Source organism: Engraulis encrasicolus, chromosome 4 (genome assembly GCF_034702125.1).
Source record: "Engraulis encrasicolus isolate BLACKSEA-1 chromosome 4, IST_EnEncr_1.0, whole genome shotgun sequence".
Classification (NCBI taxonomy): Eukaryota; Metazoa; Chordata; class Actinopteri; order Clupeiformes; family Engraulidae; genus Engraulis; species Engraulis encrasicolus.
Window position 1 is genome coordinate 24,849,175 of NC_085860.1, and position 14,542 is coordinate 24,863,716.

Sequence of the window (14,542 nt, forward strand, 5' to 3'; positions counted from 1 at the left end):
AGATTGGCGTTGCCGCTTTTTAAGATGATATGCACGAAATGACAAATGCATGGTGTTTTGTTTACATACAGTAGCGCACATCTTTGACAGGTGGGCAGGTATTTTTGCCAATGCTTTCAGGTGGGGGGTAGCCAACTCCTGGTTGCATATGTGGAAGTTCCTACCTCTCAGGAATGCACGGTTATATCATATTGATTCCAGAAGAAATTCCTTTTAGACAGTCTCTTCCTTATCAATAGTCTCTGGACATACTATATGTTTATGGCTCTCTCCCCTCACTACAATTTGTTCTTGACTTTCCTGATATTAGTCTCTTACAGAAGGTCTTACTTAACCATCTTAGAGATAATGTTGTATTCTTAACATAAACCTAGACAAACCTGGTACCACACATGTTTTTTTACTTATTTCACAAAAAACTATGATCTGGTCGAATGTTAGGGCTGGCTTGAGCCTGGCAGTTGAAAATAAATTCATTTTACACAATAAAAGCAATAAAATCAATTGCTTCCACAACATAATTTCAGAAACAATGTAGTAGGTATGTCACCACACTTAAGTCTGAGGTAAAGAAATCATCTTGAGAAAGTCAACTGCCATATAATGTATTCCTTCTGACCGTCACCCCAGGTGAGCTCATCTGCCTGGCTATAGAGTTGAGCTAATTAGCACCAGCTGGTCTAGAGGCCTGGCTGGAACTGGAAAAAATATGTGACAGGACTTTGGCTGCAGCTCAATATCCACCCTCCAGCTCCTCCCCCCTTCCCTCTGCATCTGTAAGTAACTCACCTTTTCAATCTGTGTTGAAAGGTCCACCACAACATTGAGTCGGGGTCAGCCCTATGGTCCCACAGCCCATTGGTCCCACAACTTATTCCTGCTACTCCATGTTCCCACATTTTTAAGAATTTATTCAAATATAGGCCCTATGTTCCAAAACCCCATGTTCCCACATTTCTGAGTAAACTAATAGAATGTGCCTTTCTCCCCGCCATGGAACATAGGGCCTATATTTGAATAAATTATAGGAACGTGGGAACATGGAGCAGCAGGAATGTGCTGTGGGACCAATGGGCCTAAAATATAATGTTAAAAGTCTTAGTGATGTGGGACCAATGGGCTGTGGGAACATAGACAAGTTCCCATTGAGTCTCACATGCACAAGGACGGAGAAAGCAACTGAAGGATTGAGATCCAGGCTTTCCGAATACAGCAAATGGGCCATTTCTATATGGAAGAACGCAACTCACCTTCAGGCGGCTCTTCCCGAAGGTATGGGGGGAGTTCCTCTGTGTTCTCTTCTACTACTGGTGATGAGCCATTGTCCTCCACAACCTCTGTTTCTGTGTCTGGACCCTTGGGAGACAGGTGAAGATGCTGCACTCACAGATGTTCTGCCATTTACAGTTTTATAATAAAACACACAAAACAGACTATGCCCTAACCAGGGAAGCCGACAGGGGGGGGGTTGGGGGACGACGACAAAGGGATCAGATGTCCCGGGCCCAGGGAGACAGGCGGACCAAAAGTGTGTTATCTTTACATTGTATTGGGTGGGGGGCCCATTGTCCAGGGCCCAGCAAAAGCGGTCAGCGTCCCTGGCCCTAACAATTAAGACACACCACTCTAAAATGCGTTAGTCTTGCAGGCTGAAGTGGAAAGCATTCTACAGCAATTTGTGGTGTCAACCTCTGCTCTGTCACAGTTTTAGTTTGACGCCAGATTAATTGGCACTTGACTCGCTGGGGGCAGTAATAACGTCCACAGACACTAAATGAACTGTAGCCTACAGAGGTCCCATGGGGGGCGAGAGGAGGAAAATACAGACGCATAGGCTAGCCTACTATGGATGGTGCCAAATATTTTTATTTTATTTATTTTTTTGCGAAAATTGCATAGGAAAAACCATAAGTTATTGTGAAATAATCTCCGGTGATGACATAGTTGAAAAAAGTTAAACGAATAATTGCTCGCAGCATCGTACTAGTCTAGCATCCTGAAAGAGAGAGCGACGACGAGAGGGGAGACAGGAACAAAAACAACTCCACTCGACTCACCTTCATCATGGACCTGATGCTACACGCTGTAACAGTGCCGACTGTCCGTGCGCCCCGGACCACGTCTGGTGATGACTGAAAGACACGTGTGTAAGAAACTATGAGACACCCGTTTTCCTCGAAAGAATATTTTGTGATTTTTCTCCAATTGGCGATTTGGCAGTGTTTGGCTACTGTGTACAGGAAGTGACGTTGTAGATGTTTACTCAGAGCCTGTAGCAACCCAATGTAAGTAGGCTGCCGGATGTGAGTGCCCGGATATCCGCCCGAGTATCTGCATGCATTTGCATTCATTTCCACCATCAGGAATGCTTTGCGGCACCACAGCTACCCTATGTGAGTCGCTCTGTGTCGCCTGACTGTCCCTTCTATAGGCCTAATATGATTGTAGCCTACCGTAACAACTCGCCTCGGCCCCCGCCGCAACAAATATCCACCACACCACCACGGGTCCTCTGGTGTTGTGACCGTTTTAGGATATTTTTTTCATATCCAATACTTGCACATTAAGAGTGACAATTCCATCATGGATGTTTAGGCTAAACGATATGTGCGAATGCAGTCATGTTGAATTTAGGGTGGCCAAACCATGCCATGTCATGAAGCGTGCATCACATTATTTAAACAGCTCGTGTAAACAGTTTTCCTGAGTGCCCGTGTCTTTTGGAGATCGGAGGCTTGATTAGCAAAGAGATGGGAGAGAAATTAGTTGTGCGCGCGCACACACATCTGCACAATATCGGACACGAAGTTACTGGCTCCAATATTTCAGCGTCCCGTTTGATTATGTACTGACACTTTTAAGTTTACATAGCACAATCAAATGAATAGGCTATTTCTAAATTATATGCTGTAGTCTCCAATGTGCCTAGTTTCACGTGTGGTTGGCATCACCAAATAATCTGCACAATATGTGGCATAACTTTTCGAGTGCTACATTTAGACCGGGTAAAATATCGAGCATGGTCTGTCCCTTAAATAATATTAAGAGTGTCCCGTCCCGTAACAACTCGGTCTCGGCCCCCGCCGCAAGTAGGCTATCCTCCACCACGAAGGTCCGATGTTGTGGCCGTTTTGGGATATTTTCATATAATACAGAAATAAGAGCGTGCGCGCGCGCCTCTGACTGCACGGAGGGAGAATGGCTCCAATATTTATATTCAGCGCCCAGTTTAATTCTGCACTGACACTTTTAAATGCACATGGCACAATCAAATGAGTAGGCTATGTCTAAATGTACTAGGCAGGCTCCAATCTGGCATTGTTGTTTCGGTATCACCAATAATAATGGCACAATATGCGGCATGGTTTCGCGTGTTGTTTTTGCACCACCAAAATAATAACTACACAATATGCGGCATAGCTGCTGTTTTCTAACTCAGAGAGAAGGATATGCCCAGATATTCTTTTAACTTGTAGGATATCCTGATGTTATGTTTCACTAATGTAAGGAGTAAAACTCAGAAACTTCTCGAGTGCTAGCTACATTTAGACTGGGTAAACTCGTGACTTTAATGCCTTCCGAAACGGGCTATTCTGTCTGTGACAGTGTATCTCTTTTAGGCTATAGTCTTGTGAAAAACTTTTTATTTAACATTGCAAATGGGCAGGATGATTTGCTTAGACACGCACGTGCTTCAGAGCAGCTAGAACTGTGGAAGGTGACTGCTGCAGTTTTCAGCTCAGTCCTCCTGGATAATAAAAACAAAATAATGCCGACGAGAAAGTAACGCCGTTATCTTTTGATGGATTCCCTTTGGGTGCCCGGTTGAGACAGTTTAATTTTCACACCCAAATCAATTCGGTTTTAAGTTATAATTTTATATACAATTTATATATAATTTTTATTATTTTGATGTTATTGGTCACCGGGCCTATTCTTTTGATTGGGAGATCAAGGAACTCTCTGGTGTCGCCGAAACGGCGATGTGCTGTGGGCTGTTTACGCACGGTCGGCACCTATGTCCCTTCCAAATTCAGTCAGACTCAAATCGGACCGAAATCAAATAGCTGAGGTTAAACTGTCGTAAATACACGACCGAAATCGAGTAGCTGAGGTAAAATAGACGTAAATACTCGGGCGGATATCCGGGCACTCACATCCGGCAGCCTACTTACATTGGGTTGCTACAGCTCTAATAACAGAGTTGCGCAAACCGGGGACCAGGAAGTCGGTTGGTGATGTGATTCGTGTAGATTAAAATGTTTCTTAACAGTAAACTTCTGTTCGTTGGAAACTAACACAGAACCATCACATACCAAACAAAGATTAAGTACAAACAAATTACATGACCTTTACCCCATTTTCTGTGTTATACCGCCACCTCCTGGAACTAAGTAACTTCTAATAGAACTAAAGTCAATGGGGATTTCCATGTTAACTCTCCGTGAGGCTCCATGAGAGCCGCCATTGCTGTGGAAAGATTGGTCCATAGAGGTCTATGGGAGTGGCGTGACTCTGTTATTAGATGGCTCTGTGTTTACTCTGTGGCGTGTGAAGTCTCAAGTCATGGCTTCTCTGTGCCACTAGGTGGGAGCAATGATCCGATGCTGCCATAGCCATTTTATTTTGAGGACAGTGTTTTTACCATTTGAAGGCCTATCCTTCTGGTATAACGCAATGCAGTTATCTAAACAAAGAAAATACACAGGAAGATTATCAGTAGAAGAGGCTGCTGCGTAAAGACTCCAAATGGCTCCATGCCAGCCAGGGTAGTCCAATAGGCTCATGAGTGAAACTGTGGCGCTGATCTCATCTCCTCTTTCAGGACAAGTGTAAGTAGCCTAAACATCCATGCACTGCCGATGCCTGCGCTGTTGACAACAGTGTCTCCTGTGAATCATTGGAATTATTGTTCAATGCCTCTCTCAATTGTGCATAGGCTCTATGGGCTATTATTTCCAAAGAGCCTTTGTTGATTCAGCTCTTGAATTCCAGTAGACTACCTGACTTCAGATTTCAGTGTGGGTGTCACATCTGTAGCCTATCATAAAACAGCTTTCCACACCTGTGTTGATGAGGCACACATTGAGTACATTTATTGCAGAAAGTCAAAGAAACTGCCAGCTTCTGGGCTACTGGCAACAGCATCGACACTGGGTAAATTCAATGAAGGGGGGTCAGCTCTAGGCCAATGTTCCCACAGCCCAGTGGTCCCACCCGTTGGTCCCACGGCGTATTCTTGCAGCTCCATGCTCCCACATTTTAAAGAAATTATTAAAATATAGACCTGATGTTCCACAACTCCATGTTCCCACATTTTCGAGTAAACCAAGAGAACATGCCTTTCTCCCCGCCATGGACACGGCCTAAATTTGAATAAATTCTTAGAAATGTGGAAACATGGGCCAGCAGGTATAAGCTGTGGGACCAATAGGCCTAAACAAATGAATGTTAAAAGTCTTAGTGATGTGGGACCAATGGGCTCTTGGAACATACAGTAGACACACTCCCCAATGAAGGTGCTGCAAAAGGGGACATAACAAATCAATGGGTTTATTCGTCTCAGATTAGTTTGAACTCCATTGTACTTTCCTGACATATTTCTTGCATTGTCAGAAGACTGGCCTCCACAGTTAGTTAAGTCTAATACAATAAATACAGTCAGTGAGTTACAACCAAACAGTGAGCTCAAACAGTGACTTAAGTTACAATCACTCTCCAATTTAACCAAGACAAACCGTCAGGCCAATCAGTTGTTGGCAAGGATAATATCTTATAAAAAAAGGAAAAAAAGAAAGTTTTTTTGTCAGTATTCGTTGTTTTTTTATCAAACTGTTAGTTATAGATGAATAACTTTTTCATACAGTCAGTATCAGAATCAACAGCTGTGAACTTGAACAGCCGTCATTCATAAGGTGCTAATAGAAAGAACAGACAGTCAAGCATGCACACATACACACACACACACACACACACACACACACACACACACACACACACACACACACACACACACACACACACACACACACACACACACACACACACACACACACACACACACACACACACACACACACAGGCATGCATAGGGCCACTCCTACTGTCAGAGGCGCAATTGTTCTCTCACAATTGCAATTAAAAAAGAAAAGAGTTATTACTATGTCTTTGGAAATGTAAGCTTATGCTTTGCAAAAATTGAATTCAAAACAAAGGGCAGATTGGGTCAACAGCACCGTGGCTCTGCCGGCTGTATTTAAACGAGGGAGGGATTACAGGAAATTAGATTGAACCGCATGCATCTAAAAATGGCTCCTTTCGTTTCTGTCTTACCCTAACCAGTAGCCAAGAGGATTAAGAGACGGTGCTTTTCTTAGAGCCTTGTAGGCGGCGGGAGGAAGACGCATGTTGTTGTTGGTCACACATATGTTTATTTACTTAGCAAATGTTAGTCAGTGGGTTCAGGATGTGAAATATCGAAGGTTTTTTTTATTCCGCTTTCTTGACCACGGACCATGGGTCAGAGCCAGAGTAATGACGACGATGAGGTGGAACTGGCCCAAATCCAAGAACTTTACACGGCCTTCATGCAGGAGTGCCCAAGCGGAGCTCTCCACCTGCATGAGTTCCGGAAGATCTTTGGAATATCAACCACTTCAGAGGAAGAAAGTCTTTACGTCGAGAGGATATTCAAGACCTTTGACAAGAACAGGGTGAGTATTGAAAAGTAGCTGAAATAATGTTTAGAAATTATTGCCTCTTTTCCACTGCCAGTTTTCTGGGAGGCCTAGAGCTCGACAAAGCATGACTCGTCCCCCACTTTTTGCTTTTTGAATAGGCATGACACAGCTCAATGGTAAAGCAAAAAGTGGTGGCCGAGTCACGCTTTGTCGAGCTGTAGTCCTACCAGAAAACCGGCAGTGGAAAAGAGGCATTAGTGGCTTTCCAGTGGGCAGTGAAACTGGTGTTTCTTTTTGTCACATTTCACATGTACACTATAGTGGCATTAGTTTAGTCTCCTTACAAAAAGATGTGTGAAAACGGTTGATGTGTTTTTTTTTCAGGACAATGTGATCGACTTCATGGAGTTTGTAGCTGCAGTTCACCTTGTGCTCAGAGGGAAACTCGAGGACAAACTGAAGTGGTCATTTAAAGTCTACGACAGAGATGACAACGGCAAACTAGACAGGCATGAGGTGAAGCACATCATAAAGGTAAGACAGCCAACAGTACAATATTTAGTTATTTAAAGGTGCAATGTTTAATATTTTTTGGAGTTTATTTCCAGAATTCATGCTGCCCATTCACAAATGTTACCTTTTTCCATAAATACTTTCATACCACCACCATCAAATTCTACGTATTCATTATGACAGGGAAAATTGCACTTTTCATACATGGAAAGGGGGATCTTCTCCATGGTCCGCAATATTGAATTTCCAGAAATGTCCATATTGAATTTCCAGAGATATTTTAGCTACATAAATTACTGTATTTTGGTCAAACTAGTCAATATCAGTTTATTACTTAGTACATATTCATGAAAAGATAAAATTTGGCAACAGGCAGCTCAGTTTCAATGAGCAACATTGCAATACCTACTCTGGCCACAGTCTTACACAGTGCACCTTTACATTGAACATATTTAACGCAAGGCTGAACACGGCTTGTACTCACATACAAATATGCTTTTTTTGCTCTGTTCCACTTTGCAGATCATCTACAAACTCAAACAAACTCAAGACTCTGACATGACACCAAATGAAGTCTGTGACAGAATATTTGAACTTGTGGATTCAAATAAAGATGGTAAGATCTCTTTTCATCTGAAATATAATTTTGCCCAGTTGCGTAGTCCTTTGCACTGAAGTGGAACATACAGATTGATTAATACAATTAATTGCAAGCTAGTCTGTTTACAAAGCTTAGGCATTTTGGGTAGGTTGCGCACATCCAAAGTCACTTGCTGCAGGTGCCAGACAAAAGTGTGTTAGCGCTATTTTAATTAAATAAAATGTATTTTTTGGAGGTTATTCCGCAGTGTGCAGACCTACTTTCTTGAACTGTTTACAAAGCTTTCAATTAAGAATAATAAAATAGAATAAAAACGGTCACTGCTGCATGTAATGTCCCGCAGCTGCAATATCAGCATCCATAGCATCCATAGCATAGCAGTAGCAGATGTGCATCTTATCTTGTCCATTATTCTGCCAATTGTTGGCATTGTGCTATTACACTGCATTATGGTATGCTGCCAGTCTTCAACAAGAAGCTAACTGATCAGTACTATCTGGGAACAATACTTCTGTTTTGCAGGTCAGATCTCTCTTGCAGAATTCATGGAGGGGGCCCAGAGGGATGAGTGGATCATGCAACAGCTCAAACTGGATGTTAATTGTAGTGGATGGTTCAAGCAGCACTGGAGAAGGAAGACGTCATAACCTCATCATAACACATCATAACCTCATGAGTGTCAGGGCCGCCGACAACTTTGGCTGGGCCCGGGACAAAGACATCTGAATGGGCCCCAAACCCAGTCAATACAATGTAATGATGATCCAATTCTGGGTCCCCTCTCTCCTTGGGCCGGGACAAGTGACCCCTTTGTCCCCCTTTGTTGACTTCCCTGGGTGTCATTCACAAACTCCACTATCCATCCATCCATCCATCCATCCATCCAAGGCATTTTGGAAACTAGACGAGGAGCTTTTTTGTGGATATTTTCCCTTTAAGATTTGCCTTCTGTTCCTTTGAGTGAAGAGATGCCTGCACGTGTTGCAATCAGCTCTTGCACTGTCTGGGAATTTACGTCTTTGCTGCCTAGAGTATACACCACTGATCTTCAAATGTGATTATCATCGTCATCGTCGTCGTCGTCATCCTCCGCCTCCTCCTCCTCCTCCTCCTCCTTCTCCTCAATATGCTTTTCATAAGGGCCTGAAACACTATGGTGGAGCCACCATGGATTGTTTGGATATTTTTGATTGATGTTCCACTGTACCTAACGGATGAACCATCAGACTGATGGCCAGTCCAGAGTCTTGGCTTCTTATTCACAGTCAAATGTTTTATAATCTGGTTTTCATGCAGGTGCGAGCTCACGAAGTTGAGCGAAAACGCACGAGGGGTCTGCGTGAGAACCTGGCTAAATGTGATGTACTGTAAAAACAATGCTGTCACAGTATCCCCATTAACCTACTGTAGGGGTTGGCTGCAAAGCTGTTGCAGGACAGGAGATGACAGCTGTGATGTTATGAGAATGTAACGGTCACAAGTCAAGTTGTGAATTGGCCTGAGAGTCGTCCAATAAGGAATCCACCAGTTACCTAACTCTTTGACAAAGATGACCTAGATACAATGTAATGTGAAGATAACATTTCTCCAGGTCATCTTTGTCAAAAGAGTACCAATTGTCTAACCCTCCTAGTGAGAATCTGCACAGACAGTCAGTGAATGGGGATTTCTCAGATGCATGGCAGCTACCATGTGCTCACCACCATCTACCCTCAGCCCTTCCCACATGTATACCAGGTGCCAGAGCATTTGCAGGACCATGCATTCAACCACCCTTCCCTCACCCTGCACACTCCGGGCAGTCATGGGTAAGCGGTTGAGGTGTCAGACTTGTATCCCAAAGGTTGCCGGTTCGACTCCTGACCCACCAGGTTGGTTAGGGGGAATAATTAACCAGTGTTCTTCCCATCCTCCTCCAGGACGGAGGTACCCTGAGCGTGGTACTGTCCTGCCGCACTGCTCCCTTGGGACACCATTGGCGGCTGCCCCCTTGCACGAGTGAGGCATAAATGCAATGTCGTTGTGTGCAGTGTGCACTTGGACTGTGGAGTGCTGTGTCACAATTACAATGGGAGTAGGAGTTTCCCAGGTGGGCTTTCACTTAACTTTCACTTCACTTCACACAGATGCACTAGGCAGCCCGTGTGTCAGGGCAGCTAGGGGCAAGCAGCCAGCCAGAGAACCAAGCTCGTATCCCAAGGGTTGCCGGTTCAATTCCGGACACTGCCAGGTTTGTCAGGGGAGTGAATAACCTGTGCTCTCCCTTATCCTCTTCCATGACTGAGGTATCCTCAGCATGGCATTGTTCCACCACACCGGCCCCTTGGGGCGCATGTTGGTCTGACCCTCTTGCAGGTTTTTTTTTTTTTTGCATGAATGTAATTTTCTTGTGTGCCCTGTCTGATAATGTGGTGTGTTGTGTCACAATGACAATGGGACTTTCATTTTAGAGAAGTAGAAAAGTAGAAAACGTTTGACAATGGCATAAGCTCTGCTGTGCAGGGCTTTCTGTTGATGGGTTATTTTCTTAGGCCTACCTCCTCTTCTCTACCTCACAATCAGCAACCCAGACACCTTGAAGATGATTTTCACCTCGTAACAGCGAGCCAACCAGTCAGCCAGCCAGCCAGTGACACCAAAATAGTAAGGACAATGTGTTACTTAAGACTCTTGGCAATGTCATTGCAATGTTGTTATGAGGCAGTTAAGCTTTTTCCGGAGTGAATGGGATCACCGGTAAAGCGGTGCCATCTGCATGAAAGGGGTGCGTGACCCTTTAGTATCAACATTCGCATTACCTGTTCACAGGCCTGTCACTTTTCATAAACATTTACCACCACCATCATAAAGTATTCCTTCCTATTGGCCTCCAATTGGCTTTTAATTTGACATTTGTATACATGCAGTGGGTTCCAGCCTCCTTATTCATGTGCCAACTTTTACTGCTGTAAGTTGTCCAATCAGGGACAAAGATTGTTCTGAATTTGACATTCAATAATGTATCGTTAACTTTCACAATCTGTAAAGGTTGAAAAAGGGAATGGAAGCATTACACACTGGACGTGTCAGGTAAAGGAATTGGTGTGCACATCTAAACTGCAGGTGCAAGACCTGTCTGTGGAAGAGCGAATAGCTCAAAAAAGCTCACTGGGAAGAAAAATAAAAAGAGAAATAGGAGTAAGTGTGTGGACATTCAACTTAATCTTCATAGCATTGCTCATTGGACCTTACAAATGATATTCAGTCTTGATCTAGTCATGTGATCCTGGCATGGTCTGTATTTTGAACAGTTAGGTGATCAGGTCTGGGGCCATGGCAGGTTGCAACTGTCAATGATTGGTTGCTATGCATCATACCCTGACAAAGCACTTTGTCACTTCTACTGCCAAACACAAGTAAATCTGCCAAAACACACAGCCCTACCTCCCACGGTCAACCATCATTCTGCACAGTCTACCCAACGTATGGAAGACTGTCAAGTTGACCTCAAATTATTGCTGAGAAGACATTGCAAAAGGCTGTCCATGTTATAATTTTCATTAACTGGCTTGATATACATGTACTGTACTACTAATGTTTTATGTCACCAATATATTAACCACAGTGGATTTTTTTAAGTGCTATGTTGGCATTAGTGCCTATGTAACCCAGTGCTGTCCTGATTATAACAAATTCAATTCAGATTTAAGCATTGAACCCTGATTGTTGAAAGAAAATGAGAAATAATTCCAAAGAAATATTGTCAATCTTAAATGTCAATCATTTCAGAGGTCCATGACCTTGTAACTGAGTGAAGCAAATTTCAGAATTTGGTATATCTGAATAAGCTTAAAGGAGTTGACTGTTCAAATGACCAACAATTCCACTTCTAGCCTTTAAGATCAAAAGGAAACCCTACGCTTGCTTTAAAAGCATTTTCACAATTTTTTATTCAATTAATTTAAATAAATCAGCAAAATAGCACCAGATACCAACCATTTGCAATATGATATTGACAGAATATACTGGCATTTCATTTACAGTTTTTGCCAAGGCAACTACTACTTGTTGAACACAAGGTCCTTCAATTGTTATTTTCAGAATGTTTGAACTTGAATCATCTCGTGTTTTGTCAGCAATCTTTTTTTCCTTTTGGTTGCTGTTAAACATGTGGGAGCATTTATGTTTTTTTCTCTGTATTTTTTTGATTCAATGGAGATGTGTTACCGAACGGTTATGTGAGGTGAATTGTGTAATGTATTGATGTGGTACCGGCTGAATGGAGAGAGAAATGCTGAAAAAAAGACTATTAATTTATTGCTTTATTATTTGCATTTTTTAATAAATCTTTCTGTTTTGTTTAGTTTTTTTGTGTGTGTGACCAGTATTTGTGTTTGAAAATAGCCATGAGAACCTTTAAAAAACCTACTGTACATCTACATAGTCATATAAGGTGAACTATTTTTAACTTCAACATGGCTCCCAGCATGTTATTTATTCTCTAAGCCCCCAGTCCACATCTTATCCCCCTGCTGGTAAAACCAGTTAATACCAGCAAGACCTTTTCCCCAGACTGACACCGAAGCATGCATATCACAATATTTACATCATGAGACGTGTGCAGCAGAGTGTCTGAAATGCCTTTTGATTATGGTCACTGCATGCTCTTAAGGTTACTACGTATCACTGAGACAAGCGAATTGTGTGTAAGTGTGGCCATCAAATATACATTAGGGGGACCCAGCAGGCACCAGAGATAATGCTCTTAGGAGATTACCGTCCTGACCTTAAGGCGTCCTTTAATGGCAAGAAGATGGATATACTTTGTAGGTCTTATTGTCACACACGGCAGGGGGGCTAGTAAGGCAGGTGAATAGCATCTCAGTGGCATGCTAAATGCAATACATTGTTGTGGTATGTGTGTGTGTGTTTTTTTTCAAGGTTGGCAAGTGCAAAACGACACCCACAGTATAGCAGAATAGCATTACTTACAGTAGTTTTCAGTTATACTCAAGAACATACTGTAGTACACGCAGGAGTAACTCCACCAAGCACATTCTTATTGAAAAACGAAACAACTCACTTTTGAGGTGGATGTAGTGGGGCTCTTTGCCTTTGTATTCTTTCCTGGTGCTAAATGATGAGCTTATAACACAACTGTGCTAATTGATTATTGTAGCACAAGGCACCATGTCACATGCTGATGAGTTGTATCTCAGCATAACAACACACAATAGGACGAATATGTAATACGTTTGATTGATTGACTATTGACTTGACTTATTGTTTGAAATGCAGCTGTACAGTATGTCTTTTAGTCAATGCAGTTGCATCTGCCTGCATCTTCACTAAAATCAAACAGGTCAGGTAAACATTTGAATATAGGCCTACAAAACTCACACAAAAACCTAAATTTATAATAAGGGTTTCATTTGACTGCAAGCTGTAGGCTGCATGTGTCTTTGTTGGAAGGCGATATCTATGTTTAGTGAGGGAAGAATGCCAACTATGGAACAATGGCATTGGCTTCAGTAGGGGGGTTACATGATCCCGCGGTGACAGGAACTCACAGGAAACCTCATAAAAGCTACCACTTCCCCACAGCACCGTAGAAGGCGCCTGACTGTGTGGTCCATTTTCTCTTGCACAGCAATTTTCTAATCTTCTTGAAGGAGAAAAGTGAGGAGAATAGGTATGGGAGGCACAAAGGTTAGCTGTGGCTCTTGAGTGAGTCATTCTGTGATGGAAGACTTATATGACAAGTTAATCCTTCCAGCGTTGGAGGTTTACATGTTGGAAGCATGGCATTGTTATAATTACCTCTCTAAAATAGATGCACTCGCCACGTCCTCCTTGGTTAATGTATTGAAATGTTGTCCTTAAGCATACACAAGTCTGCAAAAATAATTGACAGGTATGCTAAACCAAAGGTTTGTTTAGTGTCAGACAGTGGTGTAGTCTACGTAGAACGCAGGTATACGGAGTATACCCACTTCTACATTTTAGCGGCTTCAGTATACCCACTTGAAATTGATTGATCCATTATTTAGAATAGCATAAATATATACAGTATACCCACTTCAATAAATGCTCGAATATACAGTATACCCACTTCGAAAAAGTAGACTACACCGCTGGTGTCAGATATGTTCTCTGAAACTCTGTCTCCTACCAAACACCTCATGCACCACCGACAGCTTGATGTAATGAGGAATATTTTTCCATAATTATTGTCACTCAAATTCTGAATGAATTTACTTGGCTTGACTTGGCTTATATGCACTTACAATAGGGTTGCTATGGGGGCAGTACTTTCAGATCTGTACACCTGAACGTTATCCTGGTAAAAACTGAGAACCAAATTAACCTTTTAGAGTGTTGATCCCGAGTAGAGGCAGTTTTAAAAAAGAGAAAGCCTAAGCTAAACCATGCTGCTTATAAAATACACTCTCATTGGTTCACTTCCATTGGTCTAGCCGATTCCTCCAACTAGCACTGCGCTAAAGCATTGTACTGCAGGTGTGTGTGTGTGTTGTGTTGTGTATGGGCCTCTCCTCCTCTCTGTGACCATGTACAGTCATGCCTGCCCCTGCCCATGCCCCGCTGCACTGAAGCCAACCCTCCACGCTGACCCCGTTGGAGTCCGTCCCAAACCTGCCGTAAAATGTGGCACCATGAGGTAGTCAGGACTATATGCTGACAGCTTTGGCCAGGCCCCAGGACAAAGTCATCTGAAAGCCCCCCCCCCCCCCCCTACCAAATACTTACA

The 14,542-nt window shown here is 42.9% G+C and overlaps 2 protein-coding genes across 2 annotated transcripts in view; one reads left to right on the forward strand and one right to left on the reverse strand.

Moving 5' to 3' along the window:
* Nucleotides 1-2,232, reverse strand: part of zgc:101566 (Transmembrane protein 263-B-like) — a 48,886-nt gene extending 46,654 nt beyond the window's left edge. Inside the window, exons 1-2 of the mRNA XM_063196072.1 lie at nucleotides 2,058-2,232; nucleotides 1,251-1,356 (exon numbers count right to left, since the gene is read on the reverse strand). Coding sequence (XP_063052142.1) covers nucleotides 1,251-1,356; nucleotides 2,058-2,066 — 115 coding nt within the window. The 5' untranslated portion in view covers nucleotides 2,067-2,232. The remainder of the gene's footprint in view (nucleotides 1-1,250; nucleotides 1,357-2,057) is intronic.
* Nucleotides 2,233-6,515: 4,283 nt separating this feature from the next.
* On the forward strand, nucleotides 6,516-8,664 carry guca1g (guanylate cyclase activator 1g). Its single transcript, XM_063196073.1, has 4 exons — nucleotides 6,516-6,713; nucleotides 7,065-7,214; nucleotides 7,716-7,809; nucleotides 8,317-8,664. The coding sequence occupies exons 1-4, from the start codon at nucleotides 6,516-6,518 to the stop codon at nucleotides 8,439-8,441; spliced, it is 567 nt and encodes a 188-aa protein (XP_063052143.1). The 3' UTR covers nucleotides 8,442-8,664.
* Nucleotides 8,665-14,542: the final 5,878 nt, after the last annotated feature.

Excerpts from the sequence above, each read along its gene's own strand:
- guca1g (XM_063196073.1), top strand. The coding sequence starts at position 6,516 with ATGGGTCAGAGCCAGAGTAATGACGACGATGAGGTGGAACTGGCCCAA. Across the intron at positions 7,215-7,715 it reads AGGTGAAGCACATCATAAAG|ATCATCTACAAACTCAAACA; the intron begins GTAAGACAGCCA and ends TCCACTTTGCAG. Across the intron at positions 7,810-8,316 it reads TGTGGATTCAAATAAAGATG|GTCAGATCTCTCTTGCAGAA; the intron begins GTAAGATCTCTT and ends TCTGTTTTGCAG.